At 50.8% G+C, this 24,219-nt stretch overlaps 1 protein-coding gene across 1 annotated transcript in view; it reads right to left on the bottom strand.

Annotated features, from left to right (window-relative positions):
• Positions 1-4,447: 4,447 nt before the first annotated feature.
• Positions 4,448-24,219, bottom strand: part of P2RX3 (purinergic receptor P2X 3) — a 29,381-nt gene continuing 9,609 nt past the window's right edge. Inside the window, exons 6-12 of the mRNA XM_046643253.1 lie at positions 23,913-23,990; positions 23,064-23,205; positions 22,344-22,480; positions 6,081-6,174; positions 5,723-5,788; positions 4,986-5,063; positions 4,448-4,561 (exon numbers count right to left, since the gene is read on the bottom strand). Of these exons, the coding sequence (XP_046499209.1) occupies positions 4,448-4,561; positions 4,986-5,063; positions 5,723-5,788; positions 6,081-6,174; positions 22,344-22,480; positions 23,064-23,205; positions 23,913-23,990 (709 nt within the window). The remainder of the gene's footprint in view (positions 4,562-4,985; positions 5,064-5,722; positions 5,789-6,080; positions 6,175-22,343; positions 22,481-23,063; positions 23,206-23,912; positions 23,991-24,219) is intronic.

The following is a 24,219-nucleotide window of genomic DNA, read 5'->3' on the forward strand; positions in this document are numbered from 1 at the left end:
AGAATGAGGGGGGCACTCTGAGACAGAAATACTTCTTTGGGTGTCGTTCTACATGGGGCACAGGGAGAAGGTACAAATATTTCTGCAGATGCATGTGCACATGCGTGTATATGTATTTTGGTGTGTAAGCGAGTCACTCTTTGTATACCTGTGTGTATCTGTGTATGTGTGAATCTGTATATGTAAATGTGCGTAAATCTTTGAGTCAGTGTGTATTTGTGTATTGTTTGAGGGTGTACATTTTGTACATCTCTGTGTGTTTATGGCTAGGCCTGTGTGTCTGCGGACACCTATGAAGCTCTGCACCGTAAGATGCCTGAATCTGTGTGTGCATGCATGTGTGTACTTGTGTGTCTTTGGCCAGTATGTTTTGGGGTGTGTATATATGTTTGTGTCTGAGCACACCTGTGTACAGGTCTATGTTTGTGTGTGAACACGTGTGTGCCTGTCCAGGCATGTGATGTGATGTGGAGTTTCAGGAACTAAAAGAACAGTCTCCCAGATGTGCTTTCTTATAAAGGTTCTGGAGGTGGTGGAACAGGACAGGGCAGAGAACCCCAGGGGACGCAGGTGGCGAAGAAGCAGCAGGGCTGAGTTCCCTGAATATGAGTGGGCCTCTGACAACCGGACCACGGGTCTTGGGCTTGCCATGAATCTCACCAATGCTGGACCTCAGGGACTGCTTCTGGTGAAGAGGTCTGTGCTCCACAGAGGGGCCTGTCCCTCAGCCTTGGTTGCAGATTGGGTCAGGAAGCTGCTAATCACAGCATGTCAGTCTCCCCAAGGGCTTGGAACGGGGGCTGCCTGGGGGTCAGGCCCGCACCCAGGTCCCGGCATTGCATACTGCAACAAGCGAATTCTTTTTTGTGTATGTGTGAAGAAGATTCACCCTGAGCTCACATCTATGCTAATCTTCCTCCCCTTTGTATGTGGGATGCCTCCACAGCATGGCCCATAAGTGGAGTAGGTCCACACCCAGAATCCTAACCTGCAAATCACAGGCCACTGAAGCAGAGTGTGTGGAACTTTAACCACTGAGCCACAGGGCCGACCCTGCAACAGGCTAATTCTTGACACTCTGCTTCTGAAAGAACAGTAGAATCTGGCTTTCAGGGGTGGGAGGGATAGGCAGTAAAGGAAGCTCTGCATAGGGAACTCTGGGACTGGGATTTCGGCTGAATGGCAAGTCCCCATTTAATTCTTAGGTGGGAAATCGATTCTAGGGCATCCTGGTAGCCCAATATCCTGCCAGCAACAACGGGAGGTAGAGGGAGGGCAGGGAGAGGAGGGGGCTTAGACGTCTCCAGATTGAAGCTTGCTTGACGCAGACAAGGGTAGATAAGGTGTCCCTCAAATATCCAGCACTATCTGTTACTGGGCTCGACTTCAACCATTATATATTCATTCCTTTGGTTGTTTAAGGCCTTGCAGTCTTGAATAGCCTTTGATTAAAAAGCAAATACTCTTAGGAGAAGAAACTCCAAGGGCCTTATCTCTTAATACCTCTGGGAAGTTGATGGTTACTTGCCGAGAACAAGGTTTTGTGAGAAGGAACACAGAAGGCAAGGATGTGTGTCACTGTCAGTGGGCATGGGGAGAGGGTGGTTGTGGAGAAGAGAAGCCATTGAAAATGAGATAAGGAAGCAGAGAGTGCAATGTACACCATTTTTTCTTGCTGGGGAAAGAGGTAGACTGTGTTTCCTGGTATTCCTTGCATAAGTTGGGCTCTGCAGCATGCTACTGGGTGTGGCCAATGCAATGTGGGAGGAAATGATGTAAGTCTCTTCCAGGCCTGGCCTTTAAATGACCCCCTATGATCTTCCCGTTCTCACTGTCCTTGCCACAGGGATCTGGGGGTTCCCGTGTCCCTGAAGGTGTAGCTACCCGATGGAAGGGGCTGTCTGACCTGCTGTGTGTAGTAAACCTTGAGATTTCGCAGCCCACTTGTTACTGCAGCAGAACCTGGTTTAACCCAACACATATAGAAAAGAAGGCACCAAGGAATGTCCTAATTTTTCCCGGACAGACATAGCACAGAAGTCAGGATCCCAGCCACCAGAGTCACAAAGCTCTGGGTCTGAGTCCCTGTTCTACATTTCAAATTTTTTAGCCTTACTAAGCCTCAGTTTCTTCTTCAATAAAATAAAGTTGAGTTAGACAACATCTGTAATGCATTTAGCCCACGGCCTGGCAATGGCAGGTTGTCACTAAATGTTGGATTTTGTGCAGAGTCATTAAGGAAGCAGTGTAGTGGTAGGAATGAGCATGGGTTCCAGTTTGAATTTCCATGTATTGCACATTTCTTCTTCTATGAAATAGGATTAATAACAAACCAGAGCAATCTCACCAGGGTTGGTGTGCGGGTCCATGTGATTATGTCGGTGACTGTATTGAGGACACCAGGATGCAGGGGAGACAAGTTAGCTATTTTATTAGTACTGATGTCAACCCGAAGTCTAGCACACAGAAGCACTAACTTAGTTCAGCTGTGGGAGGACAGTGTCAGGCTCACACACACGGGTTCAGGCCAGTGTGGGGAAGGGGAGGGCTGGGGGAGAGGGCCCCTCCAGGACACCGCTGCCTCCATCTCCTCCTCAGAGAACGTCCTCAGCCCCAGCCAGGCTCCTGAGAGCTGGATTCACTGGGAATGCCTGTGTGTCTCCTGGTTGGAGAATGCAGTGCTGTCTTCATTGATGTGTCTGCTCATCAGATCTCCAGACACGGCCTTATTCTGGAGGCTGCTCCTGGGGTGGAGCTGAGGGGTGAAGACTCAGTTGAGGAAGGGGGATGGGCCTTATCTGTGGGAATCTTACCCCTTCTCCCCCTGCAGTGGGGGATCATTGGGGTTGGGCCTTTGCAAGTGCTCACTGCTTGATTGTCCCAAACTACCCCCAAAGCTGCCCACACCCCCTTTCTCCGCACCTTCCTTAGAGGGGCCAGCCCTCATCTACAGTTAAGTTCCTTTCTGCCAAGTCCTCATGGTCATGCTCACACTCCAACTTTCCTGGAGGCAGATTTACCGTGAAGCTCATGAAGCACACTTCAGTGCTGCTCACTTGCATGAGCTCCTTCTTATGCCTAATTTTTATTATTTTTAAAAAAATGCCCCAATCGTATGTGCATCAGTCTTCATAAAATCTGGACCTGCTCCTGCACTCGGCCCTGGTGTGATTTCTGGGCCCCTCATGGGGTGAGAGCCCAGAAGGGGAAGGGGAGGTCTGGGCACATGGAGGCAGGGGTGGACCAGATGCTCTCTCCACAGCCTTCCCAGCTTCCTGTTCTTGCCTCCTCCCCAGAGTGGCAGGACACCTGGTTCCCTTTGGGCCACTCACTATGACATAAGTCATTTCCCCCTTTAGCTTCCATTGCTCATCTGTGAACAGGAGAGTGGGCAAGATGTTTTCTAAGGCCCTTTAGTTTCTAACATTAGGAGACTGACCACTTTGTTAGGACCCTGCGGGGACCCGCCCGCTGATCACCTGCCCACAGGGCACTGGGGCTCACTGGAGCCTTTTCACCAATGTTTTTAAGGAGGATTGCTGCCCTCTTAGAACAGGGCCCCAGGTCTAACAATCACATCACCCTGGGTGTGGCCTACTCTGGCTTCTGGAGTGAGGGGACCCACATGGCTATAAGTATGTGGGAGCCCCAGAGAGAGAACAAGAATGGCCCCTTCCCTGGGTTGGGGACAGAGCTGTGGGGGAGGTAAGGACAAATTCACTGACAGTCATGCCTCCTATTTCCTTGTGAATTTGGGACCCACCCAAGTTGGAGAAGGAGACCTCGCACCACTGTCTCACTGGTCTCTCCTAAAATGGGGCCTGCCTGAGCTCCCGGGAAAGCCTGGGGCTTACTCTTGATTCAGCTGAACCTAATCGTGGTAGAGTGGAGCAGGTGGAAGCAGCAGGGCAGACGCCCCCTGACGTTCATTCTTCTCTTGTGCAGTGTGGGCAATGGAGTTAGACCTGGGTTCAAATCCCAGCTCTCCCGCCTCCTGGTTGTGTGGCCTTGGGCACATGACTGTCTCTCTGAGCCTCAGGGTATCTTCAAAACAGGGGAACTAATATCTACCTCATAGGATTATTCTAAGGATTAAACGAGATAATGCATGTGAGAGTGCCTGGTACTTGGTAGGCCCTGTGGCCACTCATTATTACTATTCTTATGTCTACTCTTTGGAAGGGGGATGACTCAGGTGCCACTGCCCTGGGGGTCTTGGGAAGCAGATTGGGGTGAGGCAAGGGGTGAAGGGAAGATAGAGGTCTTAGCAGGGAGTACTACCTGTATGTCGGAGCCCTGTGGGAACAGCTGGTCCCCGGCTGTGGCCTCATGAGATGAGCAGCAGAAATGAGAGCCCCTCCCCTCTCCCATCCTCCCTTGCCCAGGTGGGATGCCCTATGGGGAGGCCCGGATTCCAGGGGTGAGCATGGGGCCCTGGGAAGAGGCCCTAGTGGCCTATGGAGTAGGCCCCTGAATCTGTGGACTGCTTCTCCTCCGTGATCTGGTCGCTGGAGAACACTGGGTTGGCCGAGGCAGCAGCTTTCAGCGTCATCTCATTCACCTGCAGGCAGAAGGGCTGGCTTTTTCATGCTCTGACTATGGGCGAGGTCCTCCTAGGGGGCTCCATTCGACAGACTCAGCAGTCAGGGCTCACGGCCTGTTCACTAGGGGGCTAGAGCAAGTCTGTGTGATCCTGAGCTCCTTTCCCTGCACCTCAAGGACAAACAGAAACCTGAGCTAACTCATCACAGGATTTGTCCCGCCCTAGAGACAGACAGGGGATGATGATGGATGGGGATGCTGACAGCGATGACCTGCACAGCCCCAAGATTCTCCACAGAGAGGTCTCCAAACCCCCTCTTTTCTGGACTCCCCAATATACATTGAGGACCAACGAACTTCCCTTGGGAAGTCCCCAGAAGGTGAGCCACTGAGAGTCCCTGGGTCTTAGTGGCCCTCCCTGCCCTGCCCCTCTACCTCCTCACCTCCTCAAACTTCTTGGCTTTGTACTGGTCGGCCCCCTTGAGGAAGTTGAGCAGGATGATGTCACAGAGGACAGTCCCCTGGAGGAAGAGAGGCAGGTGGGCTCAGAGGGGCTGCCCTGGGACAGGTGGGAGCAGGAGGGCAGGAAGCAGCAGGCTCAGGTGGACCCTGAGCTGCCCGGGCAGTGGGCAGGAGTGCCCTCGGGCAGAGAGCAGGCCAAGGGTCAGGGTGAGTCCCCCAAGAGGCCTCACCAATGTTTCCTTTTGGAAAAATGTCCAGGGGCTTTGCAGAATGTCTTCATGACCTGCCTCCCCAGCTCCTGGGGGTGACCCCAGAGCAAAATGCAGAGAGAGGACTTGGAGGGAGAAGCAGAAGGACTGAGGGGGTGGAAGTCCCTGAGAGTGGGCTTGCCAGCCAGGATCGGCTCCTCCTGAAGGCTCCTCAGGTCTGTGGAACCCTGGTCTCCTCGCCCACCTTCATGGTGAGGGACAGGAACTTTGCATTGGGTGGTGCCTCCTGCTAGTGGGGAGGCTGCTGAGGGAGGTGATGAGTTCTCCATGACTGGAGGCCTTCATGTAAGGGCCAAGCCAGCAGGGAGGGGGTAGAGGAGAGGAAGCATCTGGCAAGAGGTTGGGCTTTACATTCTCGGCAGAAGCATTCTGGGTCCCCCCGACCCCCCATGCCAGCCGGGGCCCCACCCTGACCGGCCTCCTGTCAGAGCCTGGAGTGGCAAACTCACCACTCCCACGGAGGTGAAGGCTGCCACGGAGCTGATGATGGTGGGGATGATGTTGAACTTGCCAGCCTGCAGGCACAAAGACCAAGGGGAGTGGGCAGAGGGTCCAGCAGGGCAGAAGTGAGGCTGAGGCTGAACTTGGACTCCCAGCCAGAGAGGAAGTGGAGCTAGAAGGGTTCTTGGGGGGTCAGCAGGCCCCATCCCTTCATGGTACAGGTGAGGACACTGGAGACGTGACCAACCCAGGGTCTCAGAGCCGGTCAGCAGCAGGACCCTGCCCCCGAGAGGAGCCTCTTCAGGGCCCCAGATGGATCTGGGTTTCCTCCCCTGACCAGCCCATCTGCCCAGCCTAAGCACTCACATTCCCATACACCAGCACGTCGAAGCGGATGCCAAAAGCCTTCAGGAGTGTGCGGTACTCGCTGCCGTCCTCCATCTTGTAGTACTTGGCAAACCTGGAAGCCAGAGGCGAAGGTGGGTCCCACTGTGGGCTCCTTCTTGAGACTTCAAGGTCCTCTAGAGCCTATGAGCCTCACTTACTGAGCAACCCTTACCGATGGCGTGGTGGGACACCTGCCACGGTCCTCCCTGCGTGGTTAGCTGACAGGCATCATCTTGGGGGCTTGTTAAAAAGGAGGATTCCCAGCCTCCACCTCAAACCCATGGAATCAGCATCTCTGTGGCAGGGCAGGGGAGGGGGCCAGGACTCTGCCTTTTAAATAATCTCCCTAAATGATTCTGATTTGTACGAATGTTTGAGCCATGCTGGACTCCAAGCTTCTTCAGTTCCCTTTGTCTGCGTATCCCATGTCCTGGCTACCTGCAGATGCTCACCTCTCCAGAGGCTTCTCAGCCTGCTTGGGTTCAACACCTGGCTCTGCCACTTACCAGCAATGCAACCTTGGGCCAGTTACTTAACCTCTCTGAGACTCAATTTCCTCATTTGTGATTGGAATACAAAAGTCCTGCTTCATAGGGTTGCCGTGAGAACTGAATGAAACCACACACATGGGGGGTTTAGAACAGTGCCTGGAACACCGTAAGCACCCAGGAAATGTTCGCTGATGTTGGCTGTTGTTATTGCTGAAGAAATACATTTGCATTTATAGAGAGGTTTAAAAAAGTCCTTTCAGACACCTCATCTCATTTCACCTTCACACAAACTTGTGGGATGGGGATGTGATTGCTCTATGTTTTAAATGAGGCTCCAGGGGTTACATGACTTGTCCAGGGCCATCCAACTCTCCGAGACTCAACGCTAGGTTTGCTGACATTCAAGATTTTGTCATCAACACCTTCTCTGCCTGGGATGCGGGGTGCCAGGAACTGTACTGGGGACGGATAAGAATGATCACATTTAATTCTCACCAAACACAGTGAGGCAGGTGTTCACACTCCCATCTGGAAGATGCCTGTGGTGGTGAGGGGACTTACCTTGTAGTTTCACAGGTAGGAAGCATTTGACCTGCATTCATCTTTTGGCTTCTAAAGCCAGTGCATTTTCCTCCATGTGGCTCTGCCCATCTCAGGCAAAACTCTATCATTAGCCAAGTGTAATCTCTTTGGGCTACTGTCCCACAGCTGTGAATACTGTAAATACTGGTGCCAGTATCCCAGGAAAATGGTGAGGATTAAGTGAGAGGATGGGGGTGAAGTGCTCAGAAGCTCTGTAACTGGGGGGGCGGGGGGGGGGATCAACAACCATCTTATTCCGGGCTGCTGCCTCCCTTTCAGTGTTTCCAGCCCCCACGGATTCCTGAGCCCTGTCCCAGACCTCTCCTAGCAGAAAGGTCTGAGAAACTCCTTCCCTGGAATTGTTGAGTGATCGATATGATGCTCCCCCCCAGCCCCAAGCAGGGATCTTTGGATTTGAAACTGTCCAGCAGGTGCTGACAGAGAGAAACTGGACTTGTGGTGGTGAATGCGACGTAATGTATACAGAAGTCAAATTATACTGATGTACACCTGAAATCGACATAATATTATAAATCAATGTTACCTCAATAAAAAGAAAAAAGAAAGTTCCAAGCAGGGAGAATGAAATGCTCAGCCCAAGTGAATAAATAATGGAGGGATTACAGGCCTGGGAGGAAGACCATCTGTGGGGAGGAGTCATCTTCAATCGTGAAATGTTGACCACTGTCTGCTCTGGCCATGGGAACTGTGGAGTCTAAATCCTGGCTCCATCGCTTGCTGGCAGTGTGGCCTCTTGTGTGACTTAACCCTCAGGGTTTCACTTGCCATGTCTATAAATGGGGGTGCTCAAGCCCCCTGGCAGGTCTGTTGGCAAGGGGGGTACACGCTGAGACCCACCCTTCGAGGCAGCACTCTCTCCACGCCTACGCCTGCACCCTCAGTCTCTGCCCTTTTCTGCAAAGTCTGCTTCCACCAAGCTCCCTACCCTCTGGTTCCAGTTGGGTTCAGCCAGTGGGAGGCACCTACAGGTGATCAGAGGACAGGAGGGAAGAAGAGTGAGGGTGTTTTATCCTTCAGCTCCTCTCTGCTGGGCCTCTAACAGCGGGTGAATTCCACCTAAGGCCCAGAGCCTGGAGGGTGGCCTGTCCTACAGCCACACCTCTCTCCAGGTTCTGGGCACTGCTCCCTCCTCTTGGCCCTGCCAGCCTAGGTAGGAACAGCTTTCCTGTGGGGCCAGCCCTGGTCCTTCCCTAGCCTTCTTGGTTCCCCTCTCCCTGCATGCACCTTTGTGAATAGTCCCTTCATTCGATCACCCCTTTTGAGACCACCGACTGTTTCCTCCCAGGACAATGACCCTTACCTTCCCCATTTCACAGAGCAGGCGGCTCAGATCTGCAGAGGTTTAACTGGGCCAGGAAGGTGTGTAGGAGTACAGGTGGCCCATTTGCTGTCTCTGCCTGTGCCTGGGCACGGCTGGAGCTTGTATGGCTGAGTGCTGCACCTGCTGCCCAGGTAAGGCTGAAAACTTTCAGTGAGAAAGAGGTTCCCTGGGAGCCTGACTGGGGAGGTGTTTCCCTGTGGCCTTTGTAACTGAAAGGACAGGCAGGGGAGGCAGGATGATCTTCTTGAGACTGAGACTCAGAGTAAAAGTGAGAGTGGCCCCAGGAAGGAGGCTGAAAGAAACACAACTACCTAACCTCAGGAAGCAAAGGCTTGCAGGAGACATTCCCAAATAATCTTTAAAAACATCGTAAGTTATGGTCTGGGCAGTGGTGGCAGAGGGCTTCACAAACCAAGGCAAAGTGGAAGGAATTCAAGTTGCACCAGCAGGAGGATAACAGGATAGACATCAGAGAGGAAATCAGGGGCCAGCCCAATGGCCGAATGGTTAAATTTGTGCTCTCCGCTTTGGTGGCCCAGAGTTTGCCAGTTCAGATCCTGAGCGTGGACCTAGCATCACTCATCAAGTCATGCTGAGGCAGCATCCCACATAGAAGAACCAGAAGAACCTACAACTAGGATCTACAACTATATGCTTGGGGGGCTTTGCGGAGAAAAAGAAAAAAAAAGGAAAAGAGGAAGATTGGCAACAGATGTTAGCTCAGGGCCAATCTTCCTTACCAAAAAAAAAAAAAAGAAGAAGAAGAAGAAGAAGAAAAGAAAGAAAGACAGAAAGCAAAGAAATCATTTCTGCAAAGATGAGGAGGTCCAAGAACATAACTCTCCAAGGAGGCCTCTCAGGAGATTTTAAAGCAGTTTGGAAAAGAAGTCTCTGGAATGGGCTGAAGCCTCCAGGAAGTTCTCACTCTGGCTTTCAGGTTGGCTTGAGGCTAAGTATGGACCATCACCATCTCCACACCCACCACTTATAGAGCACCAGAAAAATAGGCAAAGCTCTTAATATACGCATCTCAGGAAATCTTATGAAGGCGGCACCCTTGACGCATTTCACAGATGGGGAGACAGATGAAAAGTTAACTTGCCTGAGCCGGGATTCTGATCTACTTGGACAACTCCAAAGTCTGCGCTCTTAACCCTGAACTGTCCCGCCTCTGAGCTCTAAGTGGCTGTTAAGGACACAGGCAGCCCTATGCCAGACCTCAAAGCCCTTCTATATTCTGTGTTCTGTCTCATGCCAGTGGAGAATTCAGGGCCCTTGTCTGAGAGCCATGGCAACTGATGCCCATGGGGACTGAGCAGGGGTGGGTGGATGGGGCACAGACATTTGGGGCAGGGCAGAGGCTGGGACTGTGCTCCTGAGGCCTGCATTCCAGGCCCAAGGCTGCAGGCATGACAAATGCTCTGACATCAACTCAGAGAACAAAAAGTCGGCATCCTGGGCACTGCTGTTGGAAGCAGGGCTGACTAAATTTGTCTCGAGAAGGAATGTGAAGGGAACAGGGAGAAAAACCAAAGCAGACTTGGTTTTTCTCCAGCACCTGCCTTCCAAGAGGCAATAAGCATGATACGCTCATTATCTCACCACCCACCCACCCTCGGAGGAGGGTTGGCAGGGACTGGTTCTCTTCCTGGGTAGGAGCGAGGAGGAACAGTGCTCCAGGAGGGAGGACCCAGGCTGCACACAGGGGAAGGACCCAGGAGTCCTGACCTCTGCACTTCTCTAGTATGGCCAGTGGGAGGTCACAGAATCTGGCCCAACCCTGTGGCCCCAGGATCTTGGCTCTCTTCTCTTCTGGCACATGTCTGGACCATATTTCCCAGCTCCACTTGCATTTAGCTGGGGCCCCATGACTAGTTCTTGCCAATGGAACGTGAATGGAAACGAGGTCTGTTACCTGCGGGCCAAGGTGTGTGACAGGCGTACCTTCTTCATCCTTCCTTTCCTCCTGGCCAGCTGCTCAGGAGCCAGGGGAGATCTCAGGCCCTAGGGGAGACTGTGTCAACCGGTGGCAGGAACCCAGATCCCCGTGTGACTGTGTGGAGCACCCCACCTCCACTGACCCACAGTGCACTGGGCCATGTCATGTGAAGCCACTGAGACGAGGGGGTTGTTTGTGACGGCACCCCAACTGTTACAAACTCCTGTAATTTTATAGCTGAGAAGACTGAGGCTCCCAGAGGAGAATTTCTTTGTCAAAGGACAAAGAATGAGTTAAAATTGGGGAGTTGGTTAGACAGAGAGAGGGCAAATTCCAGTGATGATTCCACTCCTAGGAATAAACTCTCTAAGAAAGTCCTGGGAGATCTGGGGGTGGTTCAACCACTGTCTTGAACTAGCTTTTTGACCCTGGACAAACCACTCAACCTCTCTGAGCTTTTCACCTCAACTGAGAAGTGAGAGTAGAGAGCTGCAGGAGGATGAGATGAGACAATGTTCATATATAGTAAGTGCTGAAAGCATGTTCCCTTTCTTTCTTATCCTCAGCTCAAGATAAAATGAACTAATAATATCTACATTTACCTTAACCATTACACTCTCCTGCCTCCTGGAGATAATAATATCAGCAACAATAACAGTCGTCAACATATACTGAGTTCTTACTATGTGCCCAGCACTGTGCTAAATGCTATACACTTATTAACTCATTTAACACTCACAAAACCCCATGAAATTCAGTACTGTTGCTAGTTCCATTTTACAGATGAGGAATCAGGATCAGAAAAGTTAAGCAACTTGCCTCAGGTCACAAAGCCAACAGTCGGTGAGCGAAGCTGGGATTCAAAGTCTGCCAGTCCAGTTCCAGAGCCCAGACTCTTAGCCAGCGTTCTGGACTGTTCTTTTCATTGCTTGATTTTTGTTAGGTCCTGGCTAATTTTTTTCAGTTTTCCAGCTGGGGGACACTTTTGCATTTGCAAGGTGGGTCTTGACCCCCAGAGTCATTGGCTGGGAGCAGAGCAGGAAGCATAGGAGGGCCATGAAAAGTCAGAAGAAGGGCCACCAGCCTCCTCATCTGAAAAGGGGAAAAGCTGAGCTAGACCACGCCGGGCCCTGATTTCTCCCACTTCCTCTGGTTCTGGGAAATGGGGTTGGTGAGAGTGACACCAGCATTCCACACCTCGGCCTGGAATACAAGGCCCCTCCGAACCTAGCCTGGTCCACCTTCCTAGCTTCATCTGCAAAGTTTTCTCCCTGCCAGGCACCTCAAGCACCAGCCACACCACACCACCTGCCTTCCTGTATTTCCTGCCCACATTTCAGAGACATAGATTTCTGTGTCTTTGCTCATGCCGTTCCCGTCTCCTCCCCTTTTCCACCTTGCAAACTCCTATTCATCCATTAGAGCCCAGCTCAGTGGCCTCTTATCCTTTCAACACTCAACAGACATTTAGAGCAGATATGCCAGGCACTGGCGCTAGGCACTCCTGATACCTGGGCCAGCTCTGCTGTCATGAGGGGAGAGAAATAATAATTTAATCACACAATCCCATAAATAGCTAAAATCAGACATAAGGGCTGGGAAGGAGTGGAGCACCATTCTAAGAGCATAGCTAGCGAAGACATTTGACCCTGGCTGGCCGGCCAAGGAAGGCTTCGTGTGAAAGTGATGCAAAGCTGAGACTTGAAGGATGGCGAGTTGAAAGGTAAGAAGGCCCAAGGTGGGGCAGCTTTCCTGGCTGAGGGAACTGCAAGCCCTCTCATGGGAAAGCACGTGGTGTTTTTTCAGAAGCTGAAAGAGCACCAGGGGGCTGGAGGACAGAGATAGAGGGTCATGGCAGTGGGTGGTCCACCTCGCCCTGGCTGGCAAAGCCAATTGTGTGCATCTCTTCCCAATTCCACATTCAGGGATGTCATGCTTGTAGCTTGAAATCGACTATGGTGGAGTATTTACACCATGGAAATCAGCAAACGCCCAAATCGGGGTTTTGTTTTCTTCTTTTCCAGAGAGCTGGTTTACCAGTGCGGCACTGAGGCTGTATACACCCCTGGGCCACCTTTCCTGTCTCCGCTGGGATCCTGGCCTCCACGACAGTACCTGCCACGCAGACTGTAGTTAACAATTTGGACTACTGACTATGATTCAGATCTCCTTCTCTCTCTGCCCGAGGGCCCCGTGCAGCAGAGGGTAGGGTAAATGCTTGCTGGAGGAACAAATGAATTTCTGAGATTCTTGACATCTCACAGCATGAGTCGAGCAACGTTGGCCTCCAGGGTTCCTCCTGTTGACTGTAGCTTCTCCGAATTCTCCCGATTTTTCAGGTGGAGCTAGTACAAAGGGGTAACAACAGGCTGTTTCTCTCCCAAACAGAAAACATTTCAATCTGGCAGCCAGCTGGGTGGCAAAGTAGGTGGTATTGGCGGGAACCAGCCCCAGTGGAGGGGAGATGTGGAAAAGCGTAGAGACATCGTACATGTGGAGTGTTTATTGCTGCTGACGCTAGTGAGAGGCTTCCGCACCCATATTTCATTGAGGCCCCATGACAACAGCTCAGTGGGGTGGTTGGTGGCTTAGGGGCTCTGAAATGAGACAATCCCGGGCTTGAATTCTGGCTTTACCACTTGAATTAGTTTATAGAACCTGGGGCACGTTACTTCAGCTCTCTGTGTCCCAGTTTCCCCAAATGTGAACTGGAGAGACTAACAAGTGCTGAGGGCTTATTGAGAGGATTCAGGGAGCTGTAGGACATGAAGGCTGAGCACCGCACCTGGCTCAGAGCTTTCAAGGAGCATCATCTATGGATCATCAGGCCACACCGTCCAGACTTCACAGGCGGGAGAGAAGCATAGCAGCTGTCCTTGGGCTACCGGCCTGCAAGGGCTGCAGCTGGGAGCTGAACCCAGGCTGCTGGAATCTAACTGCCTGCTGCTTCCCTGTGGAGGAGCCAGCAAGAGAGTTCACTGCAGCCTCAGTGGGCAGGGAGCTTGTGAAGCCGGTGCCTGTGAAAACACCTCAGCTGTTGAGGAAAGCGCAGCATGGCTGTGACTGCGATGAGGCCAGAACCATGGGAGGGGAGAACAGAGCCAGGACACCGGCTGGCGCTGAGCCCGGGAGGGGCAGGAAACCTGGGTCGGGGTGGGGAAGGGGACGAGGGCAGAGCTGGCGCTGTCAGCGTTGGGAGGGCCACCTGATCCCAGACATCTGAAGGATGTGGGATGATTACTGGTGCTGACTGCTCTCCACTGCCCCGAGACCCAGCCTCTGGTCTTGGGCCCCCTCAGGCTGACCTCTCCAGGCTGCATGCCTGCCCTCCTTCCCTTCTGGTATTTGGGGGGTTTGGAATGTGATGCCCTGGTGGGGGACCAGAGGGCAGGAAGGAGAAAGGTAGGGTATGTATTCTGCCCACTGCTTCCCTGCCTCGCTGGCCTGTGGCTGTGTCGCTCTGTGACTACTGCTCCTCTCAGGGGCCCCAGCACTCCCCCAGTTTCTCATGCCTCCCGCTGTGACTGTGTGGCTAGAGGTGGGCACAGCTTTCTACTTTGTTAGGCCCTGAGTATCTCAGCTTCCATGTTTGTGAGTTTCTTCACAAACCCCAGCTGAGGGAGCTTTCCCAACAGGACCGTCACTGACACACCTGTTCTGTGACCAGACAAGACACTTCCAACACAGGACCGAACCAGGAGGCCAGACAGGGCCGAGACATTTCTGTGTGTGTGGGTGTGTGTGCACGCTCCTCATGCCACAAGCAGCAATAGATAAAGAATGAGTACGTACCAACGTCAATTACCATAATAAATCAGTTGTCAGATGTGCTTCTGCAGGGCAGTGTTGAAGCTACATGCCGATGTGACAGGTCTATAAATAATAGTGCTTGCTTCAGCAGCCCGAGTTTCCAAAGCCCTCCCCCAGACACCTACGTGCGTTGACTCAGACTCTTAGAGCTTGAAGAGGCCCTAAAGATGATCACCTTTAACTAGTCCATTTTACACAGGAAGAAACTGAGGCCCACAGAGGGGATAAGACTTGCTCAAAATCACACTGAGCATTTGTGACAAGGCCTGAAGCACAGCCTGCAGGTCTCCTGACCCACAGCCTGGGCCCTCTTTGCTTCACCTCTGCCTCATCTTAATTATTCCTGCCTTGCCTCAGCACCAAACTTTTGTGTGTGTGTGTGTGAAGAAGATTGGCCCTGAGCTAGCATCTGTTGCCAATCTTCCCCTTTTTGCTTGAGGAAGGTTGTCGCTGAGCTAATATCTGTGCCAATCTTCCTCTATTTTATGTGGGATGCTGCCACCATGTGGCTTGATGAGCGATACTAGGTCTGTGCCCTGGATCCGAACCAGCCAACACCAGGCCCCATGAAGCGAAGCATATGAACTTAACCACTGTGCCACCGGGCTGGCCCTGCCAAATATTTTTTTTTTGTATAAACATGTTTGTTATTTGGGTTCAGGTTTACTATTTCCACTAGATTAAAAGTTCCTTGATCGTAGGAACTCCTCTTGTTCACCTCTGTATCAGCCCCAAAGCCCAGCACGTGATGTAATCTGGAAGTTGGAAGAGACCTTCAAAGCTCTCCCCACATTCATCACAGAGGGTTTCCAGCAGCTTCCTGAACACCCGCAGTGAGAGGGGACTCACTACCTGGAGGAGCGGCCAAACCTCAGCTTTGGATGGTTCCCTCCCTCGCAAGCGCTTCCCTGCACTGAGCTGACATTTGCAGCAGTTGGCAGTCAATAAACGTTTGCTGAATGGAGAGGGTTTGTATCACGATGTACAAACCCCTTGGAAGCGCTCAGACATCTGTTTAGAGACGATCCCGTAGAGTGGTGGCAATTCCTTCCTAAAGCAGGGACACTGTGACAGCAGCAGGAAAAACAGCTACAAACTTGCGGGATCCGGGCTGGACTTGGACTTGCAAGGGAAAACCTGGGCCTGGAATGTGGGTTTCTAAGTGAAGGAGGTGGCGTTCTCAGCAAAGCTTTTGCCTAGCAGGAAGTACTTCTGCCAGCCGAAATATACTTTGGCAGTTGATTTTATACTGACAGGAAAATATCTCCTGGCGACTCACGGCATAGGGGTGGGGCAGCATCCTTCGAGCAGGCTGGGCTCCTCCCCTGAGAGACGGCCCCCAAGCCATATTTATTTACTCATCTTCTAGGAACCTAATCAACTTCAAAGGCAGGTATTTAAAAAATGGTTTGTTGTTGATTTTTTAAAAATGTATTACTATTAATTTATCATTAATCAGGCTGGGAAAGACCAATGGACACAGCTAGAAGATGTATGTGGGAGCCAGGTTACTAGCTGTCTTCTCCTGGGGGTAATCTTTTTAGCCTCAGTTTCCTCATCTGTAAAACGGGGGTAACCACATCGGTCCTACCAGGATACTTGTGGCTGCTAGCACAGGCTCTGGAGTCAGGCTGCCAGGGTTTGGATTCTAGCTCCAGTGCTATTTGCTGTGTTGCCTTAGGCAGATAAATGACATCTCTGAGCCTCAGATTTTCAGCTATAACATTCTCCCTCATCCGAGTCGATGAGATAATCCACAAAGAGCACTAGCTATGTCCCTGGATCACTGGTAAGTGCTTAATGAGTGTTAGCCGATATTTTCTACCAACAATGTTGGTTGCTGTGAGGATAAGATAGACATGAAAATTACAAAGGCCTGTTTAAATTCAGGGTCGCTCTAACTGCCTCACCTCCCACTGTAACCTAAGGAAAGTGAAAAGGAAAATGTATCATGGAGAATTCAAGCAAATACCCCCCATCGAAGAGAGCCTTCAAGTGTTTCTGTCGAAATGATGGAAATGGCTGCTTTTAACACATATTCTATGGCTTTTGGAAAGAGAAAAATCCAGATTGCAAAAAGCATGATGGAAGCCAAGGGCGCACTTCGATTCCATCTCTGTCAATTGGCCTAAGATCTTGCTGATCTGCACGTTTCAGCATGGAAGCTGAGCAGGCGCCAAATTTCAGAGATTCATGAAAGCTGCTGTGGGTACATTTCCAACACAGAACGATCACTAGAAACACCTACGGCACGAGGAACATCTAGCAGCTGAACAAGTGTTTTTTGTCCCAGACACCCAGAGAGGAAATCCAAAATTGTGTTGCCTTTTAGTAGCAAAGCTGTCTTAGGAATGCTCGGAGGAGAAACAAGAAAGCAGACATTGCTAAATGCACCGTTTTGCTTCTTTCCCATCACTCCAGCAATCACTACCAGGTGTATCTCCTACAGCTGCTTTTTCGTTTTTGCAAGCAATGTGGTGGTGGAGGGTGTGACGGAACCAATGGCTATAGATCAGTTTCCTGGGTTTGAGTCCTGATGCACCTCCTTATTAGGCTGTGTAATCTTGGGCAAATCTCAAAATCTGTCCGAGCCTTCCATGGGGGAGGGCAGCGAGCTGTGAATCTTGTCAAAAATAGGTGTGAAAAGGCTTTGCAAACTTCACTCTAGGAGCTCTTAATCTGAGGTCCGGGGATAGGTTTTTAAAGGTCTTCAGAGTCCCAGAATTTTATGCCACATAGATATCAATGCAGAGAAAAAAGACTGGAAGGAAACTCACTGAACCACCCAGGATGTTAACTTCCTGCAGGTGGAGCAGGACTGGAGGAGTGCAGGGGTTTCCAGGCCATTACGCTGTATGTATCTGTTTTGCTTGGGTTTATTACTCTGAGGATGTATTTATATCTTATTTATAGAAATAAAGTATCCTTTAAAAAAGAAATTGCCTGCAAAATTGCTCATGTCTATGAAGACGTGCATTTTTCTTGGGCAGTCAATGGTCCATGCTTTCCTCAGGGGCATAAGGGGGCATAAAGATCTCCAAAAGTTGACGAAAGGCTGTGATTTCACAGGTGAGCGTTGTGAGGACTTGTACTGGACACCTCCTCTGATCCACTCTCCTCCTGCCCTGCCCTGCCCTGGCTGCTCTGCTGGGCTTGGGCTTCTGGTGGGCCCGGCTGGGTCACAGCTCCTGTCAGCCTGCCCCTCCTCACAGCTCTCTGTCTCTGGGTTCCAGTAGCTGCTTCCTGCCCTGGCCCCTTCAGACCTGGGCAGTCACCAATGTCCCCGACTGGCCCCAGGCACTGCATTCTCCTTTGCGGTTTCCCTACACCCTGCTCACACCTTTGAAACAGCCCCTTTATTAAACTCTCCTCAAATTACCCAATTTGCATGTGCCATCTGTTTCCTGCTGGGACCCTGACTGATACAGTATTTTTAATTTTTCTTTGTACCATCTCTGCCTCTACACTCACATACACACGTACGTTGACTGACACACACACACACTCGCTTACGCACACAACTGACACACACATTCACTCATGATCACTCATAGACACACCTATACTTGCACACTCACTCACATACATTCATCCACAAACACACCCGCTCACTGGCAAACTCACACTCAGGACTCAGACACGGCATCCCCTGCTCCCAGCACTTCGGGGAATGTAGCACTCTGGTTCAATCCCCCTCTGCGAGCTGAGGGTCCACCTGTGATACAGGAGCCAGGCCCTTGCAGGAATCCTGCTGCTGGCGTGCCTGTCACCTGCTCGCCACCGAATTGGCAACTCTCACCAGTTCTTTGTTTTGAAATGCTGCACTTTGTCCACTACTAATCTGAATGAACCCACCAACAGCACACTCTCAAGGTACTTGGAAAGAGGCTTCATAAAAATACAAAGTTAAAGTGGCCCCTAGAGTCTTTAGCCATGCAGAACAGACCTAGGAGTAAAAATAAAATCTTTCTACCAAATTTCAGGTGGGGACAGATGGAATCCCTCAGGAGGTCACACAAATAAAGATTAGTTTAGATGGACAGCACTAGGTCCTTTGGGTGGGAGTTGAAGGGAGATGCATTTTGGCTCAATATGAAGTCACATTTCCAATAACTGGAGGCCATCTGATGATGGACAGGCCATCTGGTGAAGCAGCCCCTTGAATAGACCTGTAACGCTACTCTAAGATGCACCCACGGCTTTGGGCAAGTCACTTCTCCCTTTGGAGGTTCCACTTCCTCATCTATAAAATGACTGCCTCAGTCTAAGCGTCTCCAAGGGGTTTTCAACAGCTATAAATTCTCTAAATCTCTGTTTCTGCAGGCAAGGAGGTGCAAAAAGCGGGGGGCGGGGGGAATTGGAAAGAAGCTGCAGAAGTAATTAGTGATGGAAATACAAATCTCTAGCTGCCTCTGGATGTCTGAGTTTGAAGATTAAAACAAGGCTGAATCTTGGCTGAATGATTCCATTCCCTCTGGAACACACAGCAACAGTAGGATGTTGAAAATTCTGGCCTCTGTTGGAGAGGGAGCGGCCAATGAGTTTGTTTGGGAGACAAAAGGCCAGGCTATGAATTGTGCCTCCAGCAGCTGCTAGTCTTTTAGCTTCCCTGGACCTCAGAATCTTTGTTCTCAAGTGGGGATGAGAGTAACAACCACACAGGCATGTTTTTCTGATGATGAACAAACGTGAATGTCCCTAGCCTTTCTGGTTGGGGTGGACATCATCCAAGAAAATATGTTTGCATCCAGGCTCCCACCCTTGAAACCAAGGAGAAGGAGTTAAAGTTTTTCTGGATTAGGATGAAGCTGTGCCTGTACCCACAGGTTAACGTGGGAAACAAAGTAACCAAAGTTTCTGAGCTTGCTTTGCAGAAAAGCAAGAGGACCACTGATAAGAGAGCAACTTGGGACAGCCCCTCACCTGACTAAGCATCACACAGGAGCACTGAGAAGCTACAGTGACTGATTGTAAACTTCAGATGTCACAGACTAAAAATCCACCGCATGCAACACATAGAATCCGCCCGAGTTTGCACACGCCCCCCATGAAGAAATATGAAAGGCAGTCGCCCCTGTGCAGAGGACTCTTAGAACTTCAGCCCCCAGGGCCATATGCTCCCCCTCCCCAATGTGCAACCACGTGCTTTAGAAAAATGCTTAGAACCTCACGTAGGCAAGCCAATCTGTAACCAGGAGAAAGAATAACTGGTTAGCAGAAAATTTACGTCCTCTGTCCAAACTATTCCTTCCGCTGAAGATAAGGAAGTAACTGAGGTTTTCTTAGATTCCTCAGGAATGTCTCATTCAGCAGATCTGCTACGGAGAGCCACCCAACATTCTGTGGTCATCCATCACCTGACATTTCTGAGCCCCCTCCCCAACAACGTTTGTCTTAAATAAGTCATTTCCAAATCAGTTCCCCTTTAAGATGGTTTTTTTAGGACGATGTCCACCATCTTCCAATTTGCTGGTTTATCGCTTATTAAAGTTCTTTCTCTACCACCTCCTGCTTAGCCTTTTATCTTGCAGCGAGCAGATGAAGCCCTTGTTCAGTAACACGCTTACTGGCTCTGTGATCTTGGGAAACCAACTTAACTCTGCAAGCCTTGGTTTTCTCACCTGTAAAGTGGCAAGATTGTAGCACCTCCCTTGCAGGATGAATGAGGAGCAATAAGCCAAAGCACACGAGACACTTTGCACACAGGGTGGCTCACTAATAAGGAACTTTGTGGGGTTCTAAAGAGCAGCATACATTTTACTGTATCATAGGAACCACCCTGTGGCCTGTGCTGAACCTGGCTGAACCGAGGATTCAGAAAAGTGGCCTGTAGCCTCCCCAACCTGGGCTCTTAGCTAAGCCGTGGGTGTCTGTGTGGTGCTAGTAGCTTGAAGGCACCATGAGGGTGGTGAGTGGGCACCCAAGGGAGGTACTTGAGGGAGCTTGAGCACAGCCTTCTGCTTGGCATGGCTGTCTTACATTCCCCCATGCCAGTACTATTCCTCGGGCCCTCTGGAAACCACGAAGGTCGAACTGAGCAGCTTTTCCCCTTCATACTCTGGCTTGGAGGTCTTTGGTGAGGCGGTCAGTTACCTGGGGCCCACACCTCTCAGACAGTTTCCTTTAGGCCCCTGGGAATTACACTCGCAGGGTCCTTAGAGATCCTCTGATCTGACTCTCCAAATACAATCCATGCTTACTCAGGAGTAGGTCCATCTTGTGTCCTACTTGCCTGGGTGGGGAGGCAGGGAGGGCACCACCGCCCAATAAAACTGGAGCTGAAGGACTCCAAACCGATTCCTCTTTAAACAAAAGACATTGTTCTAAAGCTGTGTGACACCAATAGTCAGGGTCTTCATAATAGTTAGATTCTTCACAAACCCTCCAGCCAAATGAGTTATTTGGAGGGTTGAAGAATTCCCAACGGCCAGAGGGAAGTTACAGAGATGAAAACTTGCATTTTGGATCATAAGCATTTTATTAATATGTTACTATTTTAAGCCACCATACAGATATCCTTTGTATTGATCTCAGTGTGATGTACCGACTGAATAAATACGCCAATTTCTGCCGGGGAGCCAAACAGTATTTTTAACCTACTTTAAAATATGTGTTGTTTCCTATGGTTTTTTTTTAAAGTTTGGAGTTGATTATGAAAGCATTTTCAATTTGAAAAAATTCTTCTTTCCAGAACATATACATGTATGTTTTAACTATTAAATATAAAGCTTACTGGGCGCATAATTACTTTTTGAAACTACAAATAAAGGTAAAAAAAGGTGGATAATTTTTTTTGGCTTACGTATGACATTATATTGGAAAATACCACTACAACAAAGGAAATTGGAGTAGTAATTCTTTGAACATATAGCTTAAATACGTTATTGTATGTATTTTTCTTCCTGATCATGGCCTATTTAGCCTGTTTAGTGGGTAACAGTGTGTACTTAATCAGGGCCCTGCCAGAAACATCAGGATCTTCAAAAATTAAGCAGAAAACCCCCCAGACAGGTGAAGCTTTTCACACATTAGCTAACAGGATCCTCAAGACAATAAGGATACTATCACCATTTGACAGATGGGAAAGTTAGGGTGAGAGAAGGTCAAGGCTTATTCAGGGGTCTACAGCTGGTTCCAAACAGTTTATCCCTGGGGTTCTCTCTCTCTCTTTTTTTTTTTGGTGAGGAAGATTGGCCCTGAGCTAACATCTGTTGCCAATCTTCCTCTTTTTGTTTGAGGAAAATTGTCCCTGAACTAACATCTATGCCAATCTTCCTCTATTTTGTATGTGGGACGCCACCACAGCATGGCTTGACAAGCAGTATGTAAGTCCTTGCCCAGGATCTAAACCTGCAAACTCTGGGCTGCTAAAGTGGAGAGCATGAACTTAACCACTACACCACCAGGCTAGTTCCCCAGGGTTCTTCTTTTTCCCTTTCTTCAAAATGAGGGGTGGGGTGAGATCCCTTATATCTCAAGGCATAATTGGGAAATATAAATTGGGAATATAAATTAGATAATATTTAAAGACTGGTTCGAGTTCTTGTTCTTGCTTGGGAAGGCACTGAAGAACTATCGACCACTGTAACAGTTCTTTGTGCCTCAGATGAAATTTCCTGGTTATGGACAGAAATACAAAACTTCCATCGTGTAAAATGACACCAGCCATTGCCCTTGCTTTGCAGAGTGAGCAACCTTAGAAAATTCAGGTCCAGGAGAAGGAATGGGGCTACCTGGGAGTTACACAGCCACGTCATAGCTTCAGAGCCAGAGCTAAGATGGGCTCCAAATCACAGAACCCAGCATTGCAGGAGACCTTGGGCATGTGGTCTAACTGGCAGCCAGGAGCATGAATCCTCAGCATGGTCCCTCCCAGTGATGGGCAGCCGTTATCTCACAGGACAGTCTATCTGTCTCTGAGTGGCTCGCTGTTGGAAAGTCCTTCCTAAGTTTGAGCAGAAACCTGATGGGGGAATGTGGGACCCTTTCTTCCCAGTACATGTGTTGCTGCTGGAGATGCAGCTCTGTACCACAGCCCTTGCTGCCTTCTCCTGATGTTCCAGGAGACAGGGGATTACCTGAAATTGTAGCCTGGGGAGATGCTGCTCTTCTCAGAAACGCCGTCGAGGCGGGTGAAGGAGTACTTGGGGATGCACTGGTCCCAGGCCTTGTCCAAGTCGCACACCCAGCCAATCTTAATGCCCAGAACTCCACCCTGGAGAAAGGGGCCGCGTGTGAGCTCTCCACAGCCCTCCGCCTCCCTGTCCTCGGCCAGGGTGGGGGCTGGGGGCTGGGGAGCTTCGTGACAAACAGACAAGTGATTTCTTTCCATTCCCTAGGTGGAGGACGGAGGGAAGGAGAAAGAAAAGTGGTTTGTCACATGTTGCTTGGTGAAGAAGTACTACAGCTAGGGCTGAGGACCCTCGAGCCTCTAAATCCTGCTTTTGTTGACTTGAGGCCCTTAGCCAACACAGGACAGAGAAAGTGGCCAAAGATCCACTTTCCCATTGTGTGGGCCTTTTCAGAGACCTAAGGCCTCTGCCTGCAGCTGAGGTGGGAAGATGGGCATGGGAGACTGAGGCTTGTGGGGAAGGGTGAGGGAGACAAGACCCTCAGGGCGGGGCTGCATAAAAAGGGCTTCAGCACACAGCCAGCTGCAGGCCCGGATGCTTCCACGAGGTGGCGCTGTCTCACTCCCGCTCCTCTTCCCCAGCGCCCCGCTGCTTGCCACAGGGCCCCCAAGTCGGGGAAGGAGGGAGTTCCCGGGCTGGGGTCGTGGACAGTGCCTACGTCCTCACCGTGCTGGCCAGTTTGGCAAAATCCTGCCCCGCAAACTTGACCACATCCCCCACCCGCAAGATGGGGCAGAAAGGGGACTTGTCAGGGTGGAAGCGGCATGTCTTTATGTCGGCGGCAGTCAGGTTGGGAAGCAGGTTACCCCTGGGGAGGAGAAGAGGAGAGAGGCGAGGCCCAGGGTTAATGTGAAGACAGTCCTGCACCAATTTTTCTCTAGGCTTACCGAGCCTCAGGGCCCTCCAGGCCCAGGAACGGGGATCTGAGTCCTGATCTCTTGGACTCTCACTGCCTCCCTTGCCTCTGTCCCTGCATCTTTCTTGTTACTCCAGTCACCTATCACGTATTAGGGTTATGTGTGTTCATGTCTAATATCCCCTAGCCCAGGTCACGCCTGGTTACCCCTGGCACCTCTGTCCTGCCTGGTTTTGTGTTTGCACACCCCTGAAACCCACAGCGGAGTTGTTGAATGAAGGAGACAAGGAAGAGAGGCTGAACTCACTAAGAGGAAAGGGGCACGCACACATGGGCTTGATGTGGGGAGGAAAGAAACGGGGTGCGCCCTCGGGCCCCAACCTTTGGAGGTATTGGAGTTCCAGGCCCAGGTTTCAGTTGTCCCTCTCCTGCCCCAAACAGAACTCCCATGTGGGTTCTGAGCCCCCAGGCAGGGCAGCTGGCAGAGAACACGCCCCGGAGGCCAGCAGGGACATCGGGAGGAGGAGCCCCAGGGAGGTGGGGAGATGGGGAGAAAGTGGGGAGAACCGTGGTGACGGGCATCTCCACTCCTCTGACAGGAGGTGGCAGGGTGGGCCGGGTGCCCTGCTGCTGGCTTTAGGGAAGAAGCTAGGACTCACTTTTCAAAGTTGAAGAGAGGGAAACGGATGCTGTTCTTGATGAAAATAGTGAAATTCTCAGCTTCCATCATGACAGGCCTGTGGGCGAGAACAGGAGGACTTAGCTTCTTGGGAAGAGGAAGGGGAGACAAGGGGGGACCACCTTTCCTGGTGGATGTCTCCCCACAGGCACATGGTCATGGCCTCTCTGGGTCTGAGGGTCAGAGGGACAGGAGGGTGGCTGGTGAGGTGGGCTAGAGAAGATGATATCCTGAGGCCACTTCCCCGTCCCCAGAGTGGACACTACTGGGGGTGCCCACAAGACACC

The sequence above is a fragment of the Equus quagga genome, chromosome 17 (assembly GCF_021613505.1).
Source record: "Equus quagga isolate Etosha38 chromosome 17, UCLA_HA_Equagga_1.0, whole genome shotgun sequence".
Classification (NCBI taxonomy): domain Eukaryota; kingdom Metazoa; phylum Chordata; class Mammalia; order Perissodactyla; family Equidae; genus Equus; species Equus quagga.